General features: G+C 52.1%; 3 protein-coding genes across 4 annotated transcripts in view; all 3 read right to left on the bottom strand.

Moving 5' to 3' along the window:
* Nucleotides 1-432, bottom strand: part of LOC148654351 (uncharacterized) — a 20,585-nt gene extending 20,153 nt beyond the window's left edge. Inside the window, exon 1 of the mRNA XM_088646596.1 lies at nt 96-432. The gene's annotated coding sequence lies outside the window, so the exon portion shown is untranslated. The remainder of the gene's footprint in view (nt 1-95) is intronic.
* A 2,069-nt stretch (nt 433-2,501) lies between these two features.
* On the bottom strand, nt 2,502-11,422 carry aspdh (aspartate dehydrogenase domain containing). 2 transcript variants are annotated; one of them, XM_088646392.1, is made up of 8 exons: nt 11,301-11,422; nt 8,043-8,105; nt 7,081-7,225; nt 6,569-6,653; nt 5,175-5,324; nt 4,862-5,085; nt 3,818-3,957; nt 2,502-3,712 (listed from the first exon to the last, which is right to left on the bottom strand). In XM_088646392.1, exons 2-8 carry the CDS (start codon nt 8,095-8,097, stop codon nt 3,675-3,677), a joined length of 837 nt encoding a protein of 278 aa, XP_088502518.1. In that variant the 5' UTR covers nt 8,098-8,105; nt 11,301-11,422; the 3' UTR covers nt 2,502-3,674. The 2 variants fall into 2 exon arrangements, with proteins under 2 accessions (XP_088502518.1, XP_088502517.1); XM_088646391.1 differs by lacking the exon at nt 11,301-11,422 and adding an exon at nt 8,191-8,233.
* LOC148654349 (putative uncharacterized protein C19orf81) lies at nt 11,309-16,559 on the bottom strand. The gene is made up of 6 exons (XM_088646406.1): nt 16,428-16,559; nt 15,077-15,147; nt 13,996-14,080; nt 13,021-13,138; nt 12,537-12,676; nt 11,309-11,757 (listed from the first exon to the last, which is right to left on the bottom strand). The coding sequence occupies exons 1-6, from the start codon at nt 16,433-16,435 to the stop codon at nt 11,496-11,498; spliced, it is 684 nt and encodes a 227-aa protein (XP_088502532.1). The 5' UTR covers nt 16,436-16,559; the 3' UTR covers nt 11,309-11,495.
* Nucleotides 16,560-17,080: the final 521 nt, after the last annotated feature.

Here is a 17,080-nt window from a genome sequence, read left to right as displayed (position 1 = left end):
ACACAGACAAAACAACACTGTCACATTTTAAAAATCAGACACGGGAGTGAATCATTGCATTTCAATGTAAAAATAAACGCCAAGAAACGGCTTACCTTAATTTGTTATCTTTCAACGGCGAAGCTGGTACTGTCCGATGCGCTGCAACCGAACTCGCTCCGCGGCCGCCCATTGGTTCGAATCCCCGTCAATCCAGACGCCCTTCCTGCCGTTTCTGGCCTGTGATTGGTTACTATCGGCCCGTAGCCTCCCTTCCCGCCTTCCGATTGGCTGTCCCGGCCATCGCTTCCTGCCGCGCTTCCTGTTGCTGGGTTCCTCAATAGGTCGAGTCGGTCGGTTACTAGGTAACAATCGAAAAAACTTTATTGACAAGTGCGGGTTTGTCCGCTGGGCGCCCCTGATCAGGTGACCGGGGTCCCCGCAGTTCCCTGCCCGCCCAATTTAACTGTGTTTCCCTAGCAACTGCCGTTCCCTGGCAACTCATTTTTTTTTTTTGAGCTCGTCTGGCAGTGCCGCGTCCGCCAGGCGTCCAATGTTGCTTCCTGGTGTGTGTTCAATTTTTAATTAATCTTTTTTTTTTTGTTGAAATATGAAAATATCTTTTGCGGTGCACTTTTTAATTTTGATATTTGCACGTCGTTGCATGTACAGAGTGAAAGGGTCTGGGGAGAGACCTGTGTTTGAAGAGTTTACAAGAGGTGCAAAGGCGTATTTACAGACAACACGAAAGCTTATCTTTATTTACCTTGTTTAAGCTTTTTTTTTTTTTCGACGGAGTGTAACTGGATTACAGTGTGTATTTGTGTTCTTACGATAATAAAGGTTTCCAAACAATGTTGTGCTTCCTGGTTTTCGACGGTGGCCCATAATAACGTACTGTGTGAGCACCGGCTGTCTCCTTAAAGCCAGCAGGTCCGGTTCTCCGACCTGATCCACACTCACGCGTGTGCCCCAGGTCGTGGTGCATTGCTTTTAATATTAATGACAATCAATTAATTAAGCAGTCTCACCCGGGAGACGCACAGTGATCATTCTGCACCAGCAGCCCCCATCTGGGAGACACACAGTGATCATTCTGCACCAGCAGCCCCACCTGGGAGACGCACAGTGAGCATTCTGCACCAGTAACTCCACCTGGGAGACGCGCAGTGATCATTCTGCACCAGTAACCCCACCTGGGAGACGCACAGTGATCATTCTGCACCAGCTGCCCCACCTGGGAGACGCACAGTGAGCATTCTGCACCAGCAGCCCCACCTGGGAGATGCACAGTGATCATTCTGCACCAGTAACCCCACCTGGGAGACGCGCAGTGATCATTCTGCACCAGTCACCCCACCTGGGAGACACACAGTGATCATTCTGCACCAGCTGCCCCACCTGGGAGACACACAGTGATCATTCTGCACCAGCTGCCCCACCTGGGAGACGCACAGTGATCATTCTGCACCAGTAACCCCACCTGGGAGACACAGTGATCATTCTGCACCAGTAGCCCCACCTGGGAGACGCACAGTGATCATTCTACACCAGTAACTCCACCTGGGAGATGCACAGTGATCATTCTGCACCAGTAACCCCACCTGGGAGACACACAGTGGTCATTCTGCACCAGTAACCCCACCAGGGAGAGGCACAGTGATCATTCTGCACCAGTAACCCCACCTGGGAGACACACAGTGATCATTCTGCACCAGCTGCCCCACCTGGGAGACGCACAGTGAGCATTCTGCACCAGTAACCCCACCTGGGAGACACGCAGTGATCATTCTGCACCAGTCACCCCACCTGGGAGACACACAGTGATCATTCTGTACCTGTAATCCCACCTGGGAGACACACAGTGATCATTCTGCACCAGCAGCCCCACCTGGGAGACGCGCAGTGATCATTCTGCACCAGCAGCCCCACCTGGGAGACACGCAGTGATCATTCTGCACCAGTCACCCCACCTGGGAGACACACAGTGATCATTCTGCACCAGCAGCCCCACCTGGGAGACGCACAGTGATCATTCTGGACCAGCTGCCCCACCTGGGAGACACACAGTGATCATTCTGCACCTGCAGCCCCACCTGGGAGACGCACAGTGATCATTCTGCACCAGCAGCCTCACTGCACACAGATCAGGGGGAGGAGAGAGAATCATCTGCACCAGGTGGATCGAGAGGAGCTGTAGGAAGACTCACTGGGGCCAGGTCACTGGGGACCAACACCCCTACTTTTACAAACGGTACGCGTGGAATCTTTATAAGGGATCTTTAATAACCCAGTAATCACTGTAGACCAGATCACCTAAGATTGGTACTGTCTAGTATCTCTCCTAGACAAGAAGTAAGTAAATGGTGATGGAATCGAAGGTCAGGGTCTTGTGCATGGGTGCAGTTCAAATCGTGTTTATGGAGAGACGTGTACCTTGGAGGTCCGTGGCTCTGAAGTGGAAATAAGACACTGTCTGCACGGATCCAAACACATTCTTCAATAAGAGGGGGACAGAAAAGAGATTTTCATCACAATGCAGTTTATTGACGCCCTTCTGAGAACATCCAGAGTCTCAGTCAGAGAGCGTCAGGGGGAGCCAGGCACCAGTCAAGGTCAGCCCAGTGAACCTCTGAGGATTACTGCTGCAACAGGAACGAAAGAACAGGGCGAAACATCTGGGACCTGCACTGACCAGCAGGATCAGGAGACAGAGCTTTACACAGAGGGGGGCAGAAGTATGGAACAAGACACCCAGATATGAGGTTGAAGACGATGCTGTGTGTTTTTTCAGAAGCGTCACTCAGACTGTGTTAGAGTGTCAGTCAGAGTGTCAATCAGACAGTGTTGTAGTGTCAGTCAGAGTGTCAATCAGACAGTGTTGTAGTGTCAGTCAGAGTGTCAATCAGACTGTGTTATAGTGTCAGTCAGAGTGTCAATCAGACGGTGTTGTAGTGTCAGTCAGAGTGTCAATCAGTCAGTGTTGTAGTGTCAGTCAGAGTGTCAATCAGACCATGTTATAGTGTCAGTCAGAGTGTCAATCAGACCGTGTTATAGTGTCAGTCAGAGTGTCAATCAGACCGTGTTATAGTGTCAGTCAGAGTGTCAACCAGACAGTGTTAAAGTGTCAGTAAGTGTCAATCAGTCTGTGTTATAGTGTCAGTCAGAGTGTCAATCAGACTGTGTTATAGTGTCAGAGTGTCACTCAGACTGTGTTATAGTGTCAGTAAGTGTCAATCTGACAGTGTTGCAGTGTCAGTCAGAGTGTTGATCAGACAGTGTTATAGTGTCAGTAAGTGTCAATCTGACAGTGTTGTAGTGTCAGTCAGAGTGTTGATCAGACAGTGTTATAGTGTCAGTAAGTGTCAATCTGACAGTGTTGTAGTGTCAGTCAGAGTGTTGATCAGACAGTGCTATAGGGTTAGTCAGAGTGTCAGACAGTGTTATAGTGTCAGAGAGTGTCAATCAGACTTATAGTGTTATGGGGTCAGTTATGGTGTCAGAGAGACTGTATCAATAAGGCAGAGTGTTAATCAGTGCAGAGTAGTCATCAGTGTGTCTATGTGTTAGTCAGGAAGAGTGTCAGTGTGTATCAGCAGGTCCCTGAATCCCTGAAACATCTACATGGGCCGAGAGATTGTGCGCTGTTTAGAAGCGTTCTCACACTCCCTGTCTGCCAGGCTGCTTGTCCTTCGTCAGCAGAGGAAGACTCTTCCTCCGTGCCCTTGACACACTGAAAGAGAGAGAGGAGGGCTGTGAGCCCGGAGCTGCGATGCACAGGTAGGAAAAACACATCGACACAGGGAAACCGCCCGGTGCAGATCAACACCATACACACCCAGCAGGCTGCTCCAGAAGGACTGGTAGGTGGCTCTCCCAGTAACAGCTCCCAGTTCTGCAGGATTTCGTCTGACTGTAGTGACTGAGAAGCCATTGGGACCAGTGACCTCAATTTCCACCACGTGATACTGACTGAGACTGAGAGAGAGAGGGGTTAATACAGACACACTCCAGTACACTCCAGTACATTAACACTGCACTGAGAGAGAGAGGGGTTAATACAGACACAATGACTGGACACTCCAGTACATTAACACTGCACTGAGAGAGAGAGGGGTTAATACACACACACTGACTGGACACTCCAGTACATTAACACTGCACTGAGAGAGAGAGGGGTTAATACAGACACACTGACTGGACACTCCAGTACATTAACACTGCACTGAGAGAGAGAGGGGTTAATACAGACACACTGACTGGACACTCCAGTACATTAACACTGCACTGAGAGAGGGGTTAATACACACACACTGACTGGACACTCCAGTACATTAACACTGCACTGAGAGAGAGAGGGGTTAATACAGACACACTGACTGGACACTCCAGTACATTAACACTGCACTGAGAGAGAGAGGGGTTCATACAGACACACTGACTGGACACTCCAGTACATGAACACTGCACTGAGAGAGAGAGGGGGGTTCATACAGACACTCCAGGCTGGAGATGACTGTGCCGGCTCTCTGACAGATTCATCGCCCTGTGCACTCCAGTGGGCCGTACTGATCACACAGGCAGAGAGGGAAAGTGGAGGCATCCTCTGGACACAGAGGAGCGATTCATGTTGTCTGTTTCAGCTGATGACTGCAGGGTTCTGCTAACTTCGATGAGCGGTATTTGAACCCTTAAAGCCGACGCAGTAGTACTCTATTTCTCATGGGAAGGGTGGGGGCCTGCTGCACGCTGCAGTGCATGTTGGGATGTTACGGGGGGCGGACCTGGTCACACGTGAATCAGGCTGTTTGAGATGGATTTCTAAACCGATCCCCTCGCACTGACACGGCAGCAGACGGGACAGCCAGACAGCCAGACCCACCCAGTGTCGGACACGATCTCGCCCCTCACCCCGCCGAAGCCCAGCGCGGGGGCGGCCATGGCGGCGGCGGCCATGCTGTTGACGTTGTTGGGCGCCAGGGGGCAAAGGTCGCGCACCGGGCCGCTGAACAGGACCCGCCTCCCCTCCCCCTCCGACCAATCACGGCGCAGCTCGGGGCCGAGGCGGAAGCAGGAGGGGTGCTTGGACATCCGGATTCGGAGCGCCTGGGAGAGGGCGGCACGGAGACCGGGGTTGGGATAGGGGTGCAGCTGGAGCTCGGCCCGTCTGCCTGGACTGCCCCTGTCTCGCTCACCTGCAGCGTCCCACTGTCACTCATTCTCTGGATGTCCTGGGCGCCCCACAATGCACCGCTGGGGACGTACAGCGTCTTCCCATGGTGCATGGCTGCATCGCGGAGCCTCTTCTCCACTTCAGGATCAGACAACACTGAAGGAGAGCCAACCTGAGAGAGAGACAGAGAGACAGTACTGGACACTCCAGTACATGAACACTGCACTGAGAGAGAGAGGGGTTCATACACACACACTGACTGGACACTCCAGTACATGAACACTGCACTGAGAGAGAGGGGGGTTAATACAGACACACTGACTGGACACTCCAGTACATTAACACTGCACTGAGAGAGAGAGGGGTTCATACAGACACACTGACTGGACACTCCAGTACATGAACACTGCACTGAGAGAGAGAGGGGTTCATACAGACACACTGACTGGACACTCCAGTAGATTAACACTGCACTGAGAGAGAGAGAGAGAGGGGGGTTAATACAGACACACTGACTGGACACTCCAGTACATTAACACTGCACTGAGAGAGAGAGGGGTTCATACAGACACACTGACTGGACACTCCAGTACATGAACACTGCACTGAGAGAGAGGGGTTAATACAGACACACTGACTGGACACTCCAGTACATGAACACTGCACTGAGAGAGAGAGGGGTTCATACAGACACACTGACTGGACACTCCAGTAGATTAACACTGCACTGAGAGAGAGAGAGAGAGAGGGGGGTTAATACAGACACACTGACTGGACACTCCAGTACATTAACACTGCACTGAGAGAGAGAGGGGTTCATACAGACACACTGACTGGACACTCCAGTACATGAACACTGCACTGAGAGAGAGAGGGGTTCATACAGACACACTGACTGGACACTCCAGTACATTAACACTGCACTGAGAGAGAGAGGGGTTCATACAGACACACTGACTGGACACTCCAGTACATGAACACTGCACTGAGAGAGAGAGGGGTTAATACACACACACTGACTGGACACTCCAGTACATGAACACTGCACTGAGAGAGAGAGGGGTTCATACAGACACACTGACTGGACACTCCAGTACATTAACACTGCACTGAGAGAGAGAGAGGGGTTAATACACACACACTGACTGGACACTCCAGTACATTAACACTGCACTGAGAGAGAGAGGGGTTAATACACACACACTGACTGGACACTCCAGTACATTAACACTGCACTGAGAGAGAGAGGGGTTAATACACACACACTGACTGGACACTCCAGTACATTAACACTGCACTGAGAGAGAGAGGCTCATTACACTGATGGCCTTACAGAGACAATAAAACAATATTGATTATTTGTGCAGAGGCCAAGAGAGGCAGAGAGCCAAGCGTGTAGATTCACAGATGCTTTACCATGAAGTCCGAGTGGGACAGGAAGTGAGCACCATGCTCTCGCACAATATCAGGGTGACACACCTCCACTATGACATCAGCGCCCCTGAAACACACAATGGGTCACTCGTCTCCTTCTCTCTCTCACATTCAAATCCTGACCGTTTCATTTACTTTAATGTGTAACTCTGGACAGCCAGGTGTCTGTGTCCAGGCTGTAGTCACTGAGCCTGTCCTCTCTGGACAGCCAGGTGTCTGTGTCCAGTGTATGTGTCCAGGCTGTAGTCACTGAGCCTGTCCCCTCTGGACAGCCAGGTGTCTGTGTCCAGTATGTATGTCCAGGCTGTGGTCTCTGAGTCTGTCCTTTCTCAACCGTCAGGTCTACCTGTGTCCAGTGTCTGTGTCTGGGCTGTGGTCACTGAGCCTGTCCTCTCTGGACAGTCAGGTCTGTCAGTGTCCAGTGTCTGTGTCCAGGCTGTGGTCACTGAGCCTGTCCTCTCTGGGTGTCCAGATCTGTCTGTGTCCAGTGTCACCTCTCTGCGAACTCCCTGAGGTCGGTGAGGATGAGGTCAGAGGTCACGGTCTCTCTCAGCCTCTCGGTGTTCCTGTTCCACACGAACGCCAGCCGCAATCCCACAGCCCCGCCCTCCTCCTGGATCCTGGCCACCAGGTGCTGCCCTGGACAGAGGGGGAAAGAGGCCGAAGCCAGCGGGAGCTGAGACATTCCCTCCCCCCCGCCATCGCAGAGTCACGGCGCGGACCGGCGGAGCTCAGGGGTGAGGTTTCAGGCGTTTCCGAAAGAAACACGTTTCAGAGAAGGCCCAGGAAGGCACACCATCTTCCCGTAGAGCTGTGAACTCAGGCATTTTCAGGGGGTTTTATAACCTGACTACAGCCCCCCTCTCAGCGGGAATGGGTGTTTGCAGGCAACAGTTACATATACTAGATCTCATGCCAACATGTCCAACACTTTGTGACGAGATTATCCCCGCTTTTCAGCTGGAAAAATCTGTCACACATGGCAACTGTGTCCCAGCAATGAGAGGGTTTAGAACGACACTTTCAAGCAGCACCTCAGAACAATTTCTGCGCGAGACCGTGGAGACAGAGATCTGGCAGCCCAGTATGTGATCTCCTGTCACAGCCTGAGGAACAGTGAGTCTGTCTCCCAATAATGCGCCAGCCGCCTACAGTATATGTCAATATTTTATAATATGTCTTTGTTGTAAATGTCTGTAACATGTCTGTAGGTTTTATTTTACTTCTATTTTTTGTTTTGTTCCATGTTAATTTTATTATTTTTATTTGCTTTGGCAACACTGATTGTACCCATCAGTCATGCTAATAAAGCACCTTGAATTGAATTGAATTGAATTGAATTGAATTGAGAGAGAGAGAGAGAGACAGAGAGAGGGAGAGAGAGAGAGAGGGAGAGAGAGAAAGACAACCCAGACTTTCGAGACAAACAGCTTGCAAAGACAGCTGGAGGACTAACCTAAGTGTCCGTATCCCACAATTCCAACTCTTGTCATCTCTCTCCTTGCAGCCATCGTACACTCTAGGGAAAAGAGAGCGAAATCTTCAAAACTCTATGATCTCTTAAAGGCCTACAGGTACAGTATAAGAACAGAAAGCTGACGCACCTGTGAGTCACGCAGAGCACGGTCTCAAACACTCCCGCTGTGCATTGTGGGACACAGGAAGTCAAAGGTTAAACAAATGAACTTTGGACCAACTCTGTTAATTATTAATTTTGAAACTGGGTTAGTTTATTTTTAAATATTAACATCTTACACAAATTGTTATTTATATAATGTATATACCATGTGCTCTAATTCTGGGAACAGTTCAAGTCTGCATTTACAATGAAGCCAGTAAGAGTCTGTACAGGGGTGTTTTTTGTACAGTGTCTCCAGTAAGAGTCTGTACAGGTGTGTGTCTATACAGTGTCTCCAGTAAGAGTCTGTACAGGTGTGTGTGTCTGTACAGTGTCTCCAGTAAGAGTCTGTACAGGGGTGTTTTTTGTACAGTGTCTCCAGTAAGAGTCTGTACAGGTGTGTGTCTATACAGTGTCTCCAGTAAGAGTCTGTACAGGTGTGTGTGTCTGTACAGTGTCTCCAGTAAGAGTCTGTACAGGTGTGTGTGTCTATACAGTGTCTCCAGTAAGAGTCTGTACAGGTGCGTGTGTCTGTACAGTGTCTCCAATAAGAGTCTGTACAGGTGTGTGTGTCTATACAGTGTCTCCAGTAAGAGTCTGTACAGGTGTGTGTCTATACAGTGTCTCCAGTAAGAGTCTGTACAGGTGTGTGTCTGTACAGTGTCTCCAGTAAGAGTCTGTACAGGTGTGTGTGTCTGTACAGTGTCTCCAGTAAGAGTCTGTACAGGTGTGTGTGTCTATACAGTGTCTCCAGTAAGAGTCTGTACAGGTGTGTGTGTCTGTACAGTGTCTCCAGTAAGAGTCTGTACAGGTGTGTGTGTCTATACAGTGTCTCCAGTAAGAGTCTGTACAGGTGTGTGTGTCTATACAGTGTCTCCAGTAAGAGTCTGTACAGGTGTGTGTCTGTACAGTGTCTCCAGTAAGAGTCTGTACAGGTGTGTGTCTATACAGTGTCTCCAGTAAGAGTCTGTACAGGTGTGTGTGTCTATACAGTGTCTCCAATAAGAGTCTGTACAGGTGTGTGTGTCTGTACAGTGTCTCCAGTAAGAGTCTGTACAGGTGTGTGTGTCTGTACAGTGTCTCTAGTAAGAGTCTGTACAGGTGTGTGTCTATACAGTGTCTCCAGTAAGGGTCTGTACAGGTGTGTGTCTGTACAGTGTCTCCAGTAAGAGTCTGTACAGGTGTGTGTGTCTATACAGTGTCTCCAGTAAGAGTCTGTACAGGTGTGTGTGTCTATACAGTGTCTCCAGTAAGAGTCTGTACAGGTGTGTGTGTCTGTACAGTGTCTCCAGTAAGAGTCTGTACAGGTGTGTGTGTCTGTACAGTGTCTCCAGTAAGAGTCTGTACAGGTGTGTGTGTCTATACAGTGTCTCCAGTAAGAGTCTGTACAGGTGTGTGTCTATACAGTGTCTCCAGTAAGAGTCTGTACAGGTGTGTGTCTGTACAGTGTCTCCAGTAAGAGTCTGTACAGGTGTGTGTGTCTGTACAGTGTCTCCAGTAAGAGTCTGTACAGGTGTGTGTGTCTATACAGTGTCTCCAGTAAGAGTCTGTACAGGTGTGTGTGTCTGTACAGTGTCTCCAGTAAGAGTCTGTACAGGTGTGTGTGTCTATACAGTGTCTCCAGTAAGAGTCTGTACAGGTGTGTGTGTCTGTACAGTGTCTCCAGTAAGAGTCTGTACAGGTGTGTGTCTATACAGTATTTGTGATAAGGTGTTTAGAGTCGGCAGCCGGTCACTTGGATTTTTAGTGCAGGCAGTTGTGCTTATTCAGAACTGTTAGAATGTTTTCACCAGACACTTGGCGCCACCTACTGGCTTGAGGGTGACACTGAACAAATTCAACAGCCATCAACCCCGATGCTAATTGAGCTCTACTACAGTTAAAGCTGTGTTTTGGCATCATGGTGGCGGAGTGGATAGAACTGCTGCCTTGGCTTCAGGGAGAACTGGCCCTGGTGTGTGTGTGTGTGTGTGTGTGTGTGTGTGTGTGTGTGTGTCCTGTGATGGACTGGCCCTGGTGTGTGTGTGTGTGTGTGTGTGTCCTGTGATGGACTGGCCCTGGTGTGTGTGTGTCCTGTGATGGACTGGCCCTGGTGTGTGTGTGTGTGTGTGTGTGTGTGTGTGTGTGAGTGTGTCCTGTGATGGACTGGCCCTGGTATGTGTGAGTGTGTCCTGTGATGGACTGGCCCTGGTGTGTGTGAGTGTGTCCTGTGATGGACTGGCCCTGGTGTGAGTGAGTGTGTCCTGTGATGGACTGGCCCTGGTGTGTGTGTGTGTCCTGTGATGGACTGGCCCTGGTGTGAGTGTGTGTGTGTGTCCTGTGATGGACTGGCCCTGGTGTGTGAGTGAGTGTGTGTCCTGTGATGGACTGGCCCTGGTGTGAGTGTGTGTGTGTCCTGTGATGGACTGGCCCTGGTGTGAGTGTGTGTGTGTGTGTCCTGTGAGGGACTACCCTGGTGTGAGTGTGTGTGTGTGTGTCCTGTGAGGGACTGGCCCTGGTGTGAGTGAGTGTGTGTGTCCTATGATGGACTGGCCCTGGTGTGAGTGAGTGTGTGTGTCTGTGTGTGTCCTGTGATGGACTGGCCCTGGTGTGAGTGTGTGTGTGTCCTGTGATGGACTGGCCCTGGTGTGAGTGAGTGTGTGTGTGTCCTGTGATGGACTGGCCCTGGTGTGAGTGAGTGTGTCCTGTGATGGACTGGCCCTGGTGTGAGTGAGTGTGTGTGTGTCCTGTGATGGACTGGCCCTGGTGTGAGTGTGTGTGTGTGTGTCCTGTGATGGATTGGCCCTGGTGTGTGTGTGTGTGTGTGTGTGTGTGTGTGTGTGTGTGTGTGTGTGTGTGTGTGTGTGTGTGTGTGTGTGTGTGTGTGTGTGTGTGTGTGTGTGTGTGTGTGTGTGTGTGTGTGTGTGTGTGTGTGTGTGTGTGTGTGTGTGTGTGTCCTGTGATGGACTGCCCCTGGTGTGAGTGTGTGTGTGTGTCTGTGTGTGTCCAGTGATGGAGAGACAGTCAGGCTGTCCTGTAGTCATTGAGAAAGCAGACAGACAGGCAGGCCGGCAGTGAGGCAGGTGGAGAGACAGACAGGGAAAGACACAAACGAACAGAAATGCTTGAGGACTGAATCCTTTATTCCGGAGGTGCGGAGCCCCGGTCTGTCCAGCCAGTCCGCTGGCCCCTCAGGCAGCTGGGAAGGCTGGGCAGCGTGGGAAGGGCAGACAGATCAGTCCTCTGCCAGCCTGGGGGTCTGTGGCTGACCGGCACCGTCCGCAGGGGTCAGCAGGCTGTGGGGGGGGGACGTCACAGGAACGTCTGCTGGGCTGTTTCTGCGGGCTGGACGGCCGTGCTGCCCCGGGGGTCCGTCCGCCCCTCCAGGGACAGGGTCTCCATCAGCCGGTGGCGCCCCCTAGCGATCCGCAGGCCCCGCTGGTACTCCCGCCTCACGAGCGCGTCGTGCTGGACACAGCGGAGCTGAACCGCCCCCCCGCCCTGCACCCTGACCCGCAGCCCCGAGCACAGCAGCTGGGCCTGGGTCTGCAGGTCCGAGCAGGTGATCAACCACCTGAGAGAGGGGTTCATACAGACACACTGACTGGACACTCCAGTACATTAACACTGCACTGAGAGAGAGAGGGGTTAATACAGACACACTGACTGGACACTCCAGTACATGAACACTGCACTGAGAGAGAGGGGTTCATACAGACACACTGACTGGACACTCCAGTACATGAACACTGCACTGAGAGAGAGGGGGGTTCATACACACACACTGACCGGACACTCCAGTACATTAACACTGCACTGAGAGAGAGGGGTTCATACAGACACACTGACTGGACACTCCAGTACATGAACACTGCACTGAGAGAGAGAGAGGGGTTAATACACACACACTGACTGGACACTCCAGTACATTAACACTGCGCTGAGAGAGAGAGGGGTTCATACAGACACACTGACTGGACACTCCAGTACATTAACACTGCACTGAGAGAGAGAGGGGTTCATACAGACACACTGACTGGACACTCCAGTACATTAACACTGCACTGAGAGAGAGAGGGGTTCATACAGACACACTGACTGGACACTCCAGTACATTAACACTGCACTGAGAGAGAGAGGGGTTAATACAGACACACTGACTGGACACTCCAGTACATTAACACTGCACTGAGAGAGAGAGGGGTTAATACAGACACACTGACTGGACACTCCAGTACATTAACACTGCACTGAGAGAGAGAGGGGTTAATACACACACTGACTGGACACTCCAGTACATTAACACTGCACTGAGAGAGAGAGAGAGAGAGGGGTTCATACAGACACACTGACCTGTTGTGTTGCCCTGCTGTCCTGAAGGTGACGTTGAGATCCTGGAACTGAATTTTGGTGACCCGGCCAGAGGTCATGGGGTCAGGGATGACGTCACTGATGGACATCAGGATGTCCAGGTGGCTGAGGGTGAGACTGGGCTGAGAGGAGAGAGGGGGGTAGATTCAGTGCCCGAGAGGTTTCAGGCTGGTAGAGAAGTATCACTCTCTCACATGACAATTTCAGGATCCAGCTATCCTGACCAGCGACCTCTGAGTCCTGGGTGAACTTGACCACTGGGGGAGATCACACTCAGACACTGAGGGAGCATGCAGGCTCCCCACAGAAGGCTCCCCAGACTGTACTCGAACCCGGAGCCACGAGACAACAGCTCCAGCGTGCTTCCTATCGCATCATCCTCCACTCTGAGCCCCCCGACCACAACAGCAATAGTCACGGTCATTTACCATCGATAGATAATCAATGCAATCGCTTCCCACATTACCTCAGCCTCCACGCAGAGCAGCAGAGGGTGTAGTTTTGGGGTGTCGCCGTACCGCAGGCGGGGGACCCCCACTTCCAGGGACTTGAACTGGCACAGCAGCTGCCTGAGGTGCTTCTTACTGTGAGATCAATAACCGGGATCGATAACCATGATCTCTGCATCTGTCCATTTTCTAGCCGCTTATCCAACGCAGGGTGGAGAGGGAGCCCCAGTCTATCCCAGCAGGCAACGGGATAGACTTCAATTTAAGCTTTAAGAGCCTCACAGGGTCTCATCTCACCCAGCTGTGTCTGGAGAGAAGCCAGGGTATCAGCTCTCACAACAGGGCTGGGCAGCCTGTTCCCCACCCCCACCACCCTCTGTGTACAGAAGAGCCTCCTGTCCTGACTGGAGGAGCTCACCCAGCTGTGTCTGGAGGGAAGCCAGGGTATCGGCTTCAACCACAGGGCTGGGCAGCTTGTTCCCCACCCCCACCACCCTCTGTGTACAGAAGAGCCTCCTGTCCTGACTGGAGGAGCTCACCCAGCTGTGTCTGGAGAGAAGCCAGGGTATCAGCTCTCACAACAGGGCTGGGCAGCTTGTTCCCCACTCCCACCACCCTCTGTGTACAGAAGAGCCTCCTGTCCTGACTGGAGGAGCTCACCCAGCTGTGTCTGGAGGGAAGCCAGGGTATCGGCTTCAACCACAGGGCTGGGCAGCTTGTTCCCCACCCCCACCACCCTCTGTGTACAGAAGAGCCTCCTGTCCTGACTGGAGGAGCTCACCCAGCTGTGTCTGGAGAGAAGCCAGGGTATCAGCTCTCACAACAGGGCTGGGCAGCTTGTTCCACACCCCTACCCCCCTCTGTGTAAAGGAGTGTTTCTTGCTGTTAGATTTACTAGGTGTAACAATCTGAGCCTCGTGGGAAAGGAGGTCCTGTGGTCAGTCATCACTATCACTGAGGAAGAGGAGGCGAGGAAGGACAGCCGCCCTGACCTGTTCTGGAGGAGGGCAGCTCGGCCCTGATTGGATGCCTGGATCTCTTGTGAGAGATGGACCAGCGTCAGGGCTCTCTGGAGCTCTGAAGAGAGAGACACACCGACTGACACACCGACACACTGATCGACACACTGACACACCTACACACTGCCTGACACACTGATTGACACACTGACACACTGACTGACACACTGATCGACACACTGCCTGACACACCGACACACTGCCTGACACACTGATCGACACACTGACACACCGACTGACACACTGATCGACACACTGACACACCGACACACTGCCTGACACACTGATCGACACACTGACACACCGACTGACACACTGACACTGACTGACACACTGACTGACCAACTGAAACATTATCTGACACATGAACTGACTGAGACTGACCACAGCCTGGACACAGACACTGGACACTGACAGACCTGACTGTCCAGAGAGGACAGGCTCAGTGACCACAGCCTGGACACAGACACTGGACACTGACAGACCTGACTGTCCAGAGAGGACAGGCTCAGTGACCACAGCCTGGACACAGACACTGGACACTGACAGACCTGACTGTCCAGAGAGGACAGGCTCAGTGACCACAGCCTGGACACACACACTGGACAAAGAGAGACCTGACTGTCCAGAGAGGACAGGCTCAGTGACCACAGCCTGGACACAGACACTGGACACAGACAGACCTGTCTGTCCAGAGAGGACAGGCTCAGTGACCACAGCCTGGACACACACACTGGACACAGACAGACCTGATCCTCCAGAGAGGACAGGCTCAGTGACCACAGCCTGGACACACACACTGGACACTGACAGACCTGACCCTCCAGAGAGGACAGGCTCAGTGACCACAGCCTGGACACAGACAGTGGACACTGACAGACCTGTCTGTCCAGAGAGGACAGTAGTAAAGGGGGTAGACGCTCACCAGAGTTAAAGGAACAGCCACTGAGCCTGTCTCTCAATAAGGTGGTGCTGCTGTAAATGTTTGGTCTATTATTATCACTGTCATGAGCCCTCCCAGCATGCTCTCTGTCGTGTCCGCTCAGCCCCTAACCTTGGTCTAAGTGCTCCCTGCTGGCCTCTGTCCCAGCTGCCTCCCTCTCTCCTGTCTCTGCTGTCACGGGCCTGTAGAGAGAGACGCCAGGGACACTCAGGCTCTGAGGACAAGACCCAGCCCAGCTGCAGAGGACATAGAGGACATCGGACAACCCGCAGAGACCTGCCGGCTGAGAAATCTCGGACTGGTGCTGCTGGGCTGTGCGGTTCTGTGCAGGGTGTGGGGATGGTCATTCCTCGGTATTTACTGTGTCGTGATGTACTGTGCACTGTGCGTGGTGTTGTCGATTGTACTGTGAGCGCCCCCTGCTGGTCCCACTCTCCGTCTCCCCTCCAGGTACTGGCCAGGCTCACACTGCTGGTCTCCAGTGGGGCTGTGAGCTGGGAGCTGCAGGGCCATATTCTATAGCTGCTGGCTCTTTCTAGCCCTGTGATCTGTTTCGACCACAGAGAGAGGATGGTCTGCAAGCTTAAGGACGTTGTGTTTTAAATTCAAAACATGGGTATAAAAATGTCACAGCGACGCACAGACAGAAAGACAGACACTCAGAAACCCAGTCCCAGAGACAGACACCAGGACAGTGAGAGCGCTACTCAGACACACAGTCACACAGTCAGACACAAGGACAGGGAGACAGCCACAGAGACAGAGAGACACAAGGACAGGGAGACAGCCACAGAGACAGACAGACACGAGGACACAGAGAGACTCAGTCACAGAGACAGACAAGGAGAGACAGAGATACTCAGAAACAGTGAGGGATACAGACACAAGGATAGAGAGACACAGAGACAGACAGAGACAAGGACACAGAGACACTCAGACACACAGTCACAGAGACAGACAGACATGAGGACACAGAAAGACAAGACAGACAGACAGAAGGACACAGAGAGACACAGTCACAGGCACAGACAGAAGGACACAGAGAGACATTCAGAAACAGTCACAGAGACAGACACAAGGACACAGACACAGTCACAGAGACAGACAGACACAAGGACACAGAGAGACACAGTCACAGGGACAGACACGAGGACCAGACACAGTCACAGAGACAGACAGACACGAGAACACAGAGACACAGTCACAGGGACAGACACAAGGACCAGACACAGTCACAGAGACAGACAGACACGAGAACACAGAGAGACACAGTCACAGGGACAGACACGAGGACCAGACACAGTCACAGAGACAGACAGACAGACAGACACGAGGACACAGAGAGACACAGTCACAGGGACAGACACGAGGACCAGACACAGTCACAGAAACAGACAGACAGACACGAGGACACAGAGAGACACAGTCACAGGGACAAACACGAGGACACAGACAGACTCACAGCTCCATCTCTCTGCTCAGTCTCTCTGCTTCTGCTCTTTGAACAAAAACAGGTTTGAAACTAAACCAGAGACTCTAGAACTCTCAGGTCAGTCGGATTCCGACAGCAATTTACATTATTATTATTATTATTATTATAATTATCATTATTATTATTATTATTAGAGACCTCGGCTGGCTGTCCCTCAGGCTCTGACGCTGGATCACCGCTCACAGCCTCAGGGACAGAGCAAGCTTGTCCGACAGCAGTTACAGGACAGCTCTTCGGACCTCAGCCCGGCTCTCTGGGGGCTCAGGGGTGCAGAGACGGGGGGTCAGAGGGGCGGGGGGACACAGGGAGGGAGAGAGAGGGGGAGGCTCATGGAAAGACAGAGCAGAGATATAATGGACAGGCAGCTGCCTGTAATCGTGAAACCCGTCACGTTCTCTTTTTCCTCCTTGAACTTTCTTGACCTCCGACGCAAATTAAAAATAAACTTCCCGTTTCCCCTTTAAATGTCAGCCCGGCTCACGTTCCGCGCGGGTCAACATTCCCCCGCCGCTGCCATGGCGACGGGCTGCCGTGGGAGCGGCGTCCGCCTGCGCCAATGGGAGCCGCTCTCTAGGGCGCGTCCCGCCCCCGGCGCCCGGCACCTCGGCCAATCGCTTGCTGAG

This window comes from Lepisosteus platostomus, chromosome 9 (assembly GCF_059453375.1).
Source record: "Lepisosteus platostomus isolate fLepPlt1 chromosome 9, fLepPlt1.hap1, whole genome shotgun sequence".
In the NCBI taxonomy this organism is placed as follows: Eukaryota; Metazoa; Chordata; class Actinopteri; order Semionotiformes; family Lepisosteidae; genus Lepisosteus; species Lepisosteus platostomus.
This window is presented reverse-complemented; position numbering and strand designations above follow the sequence as displayed.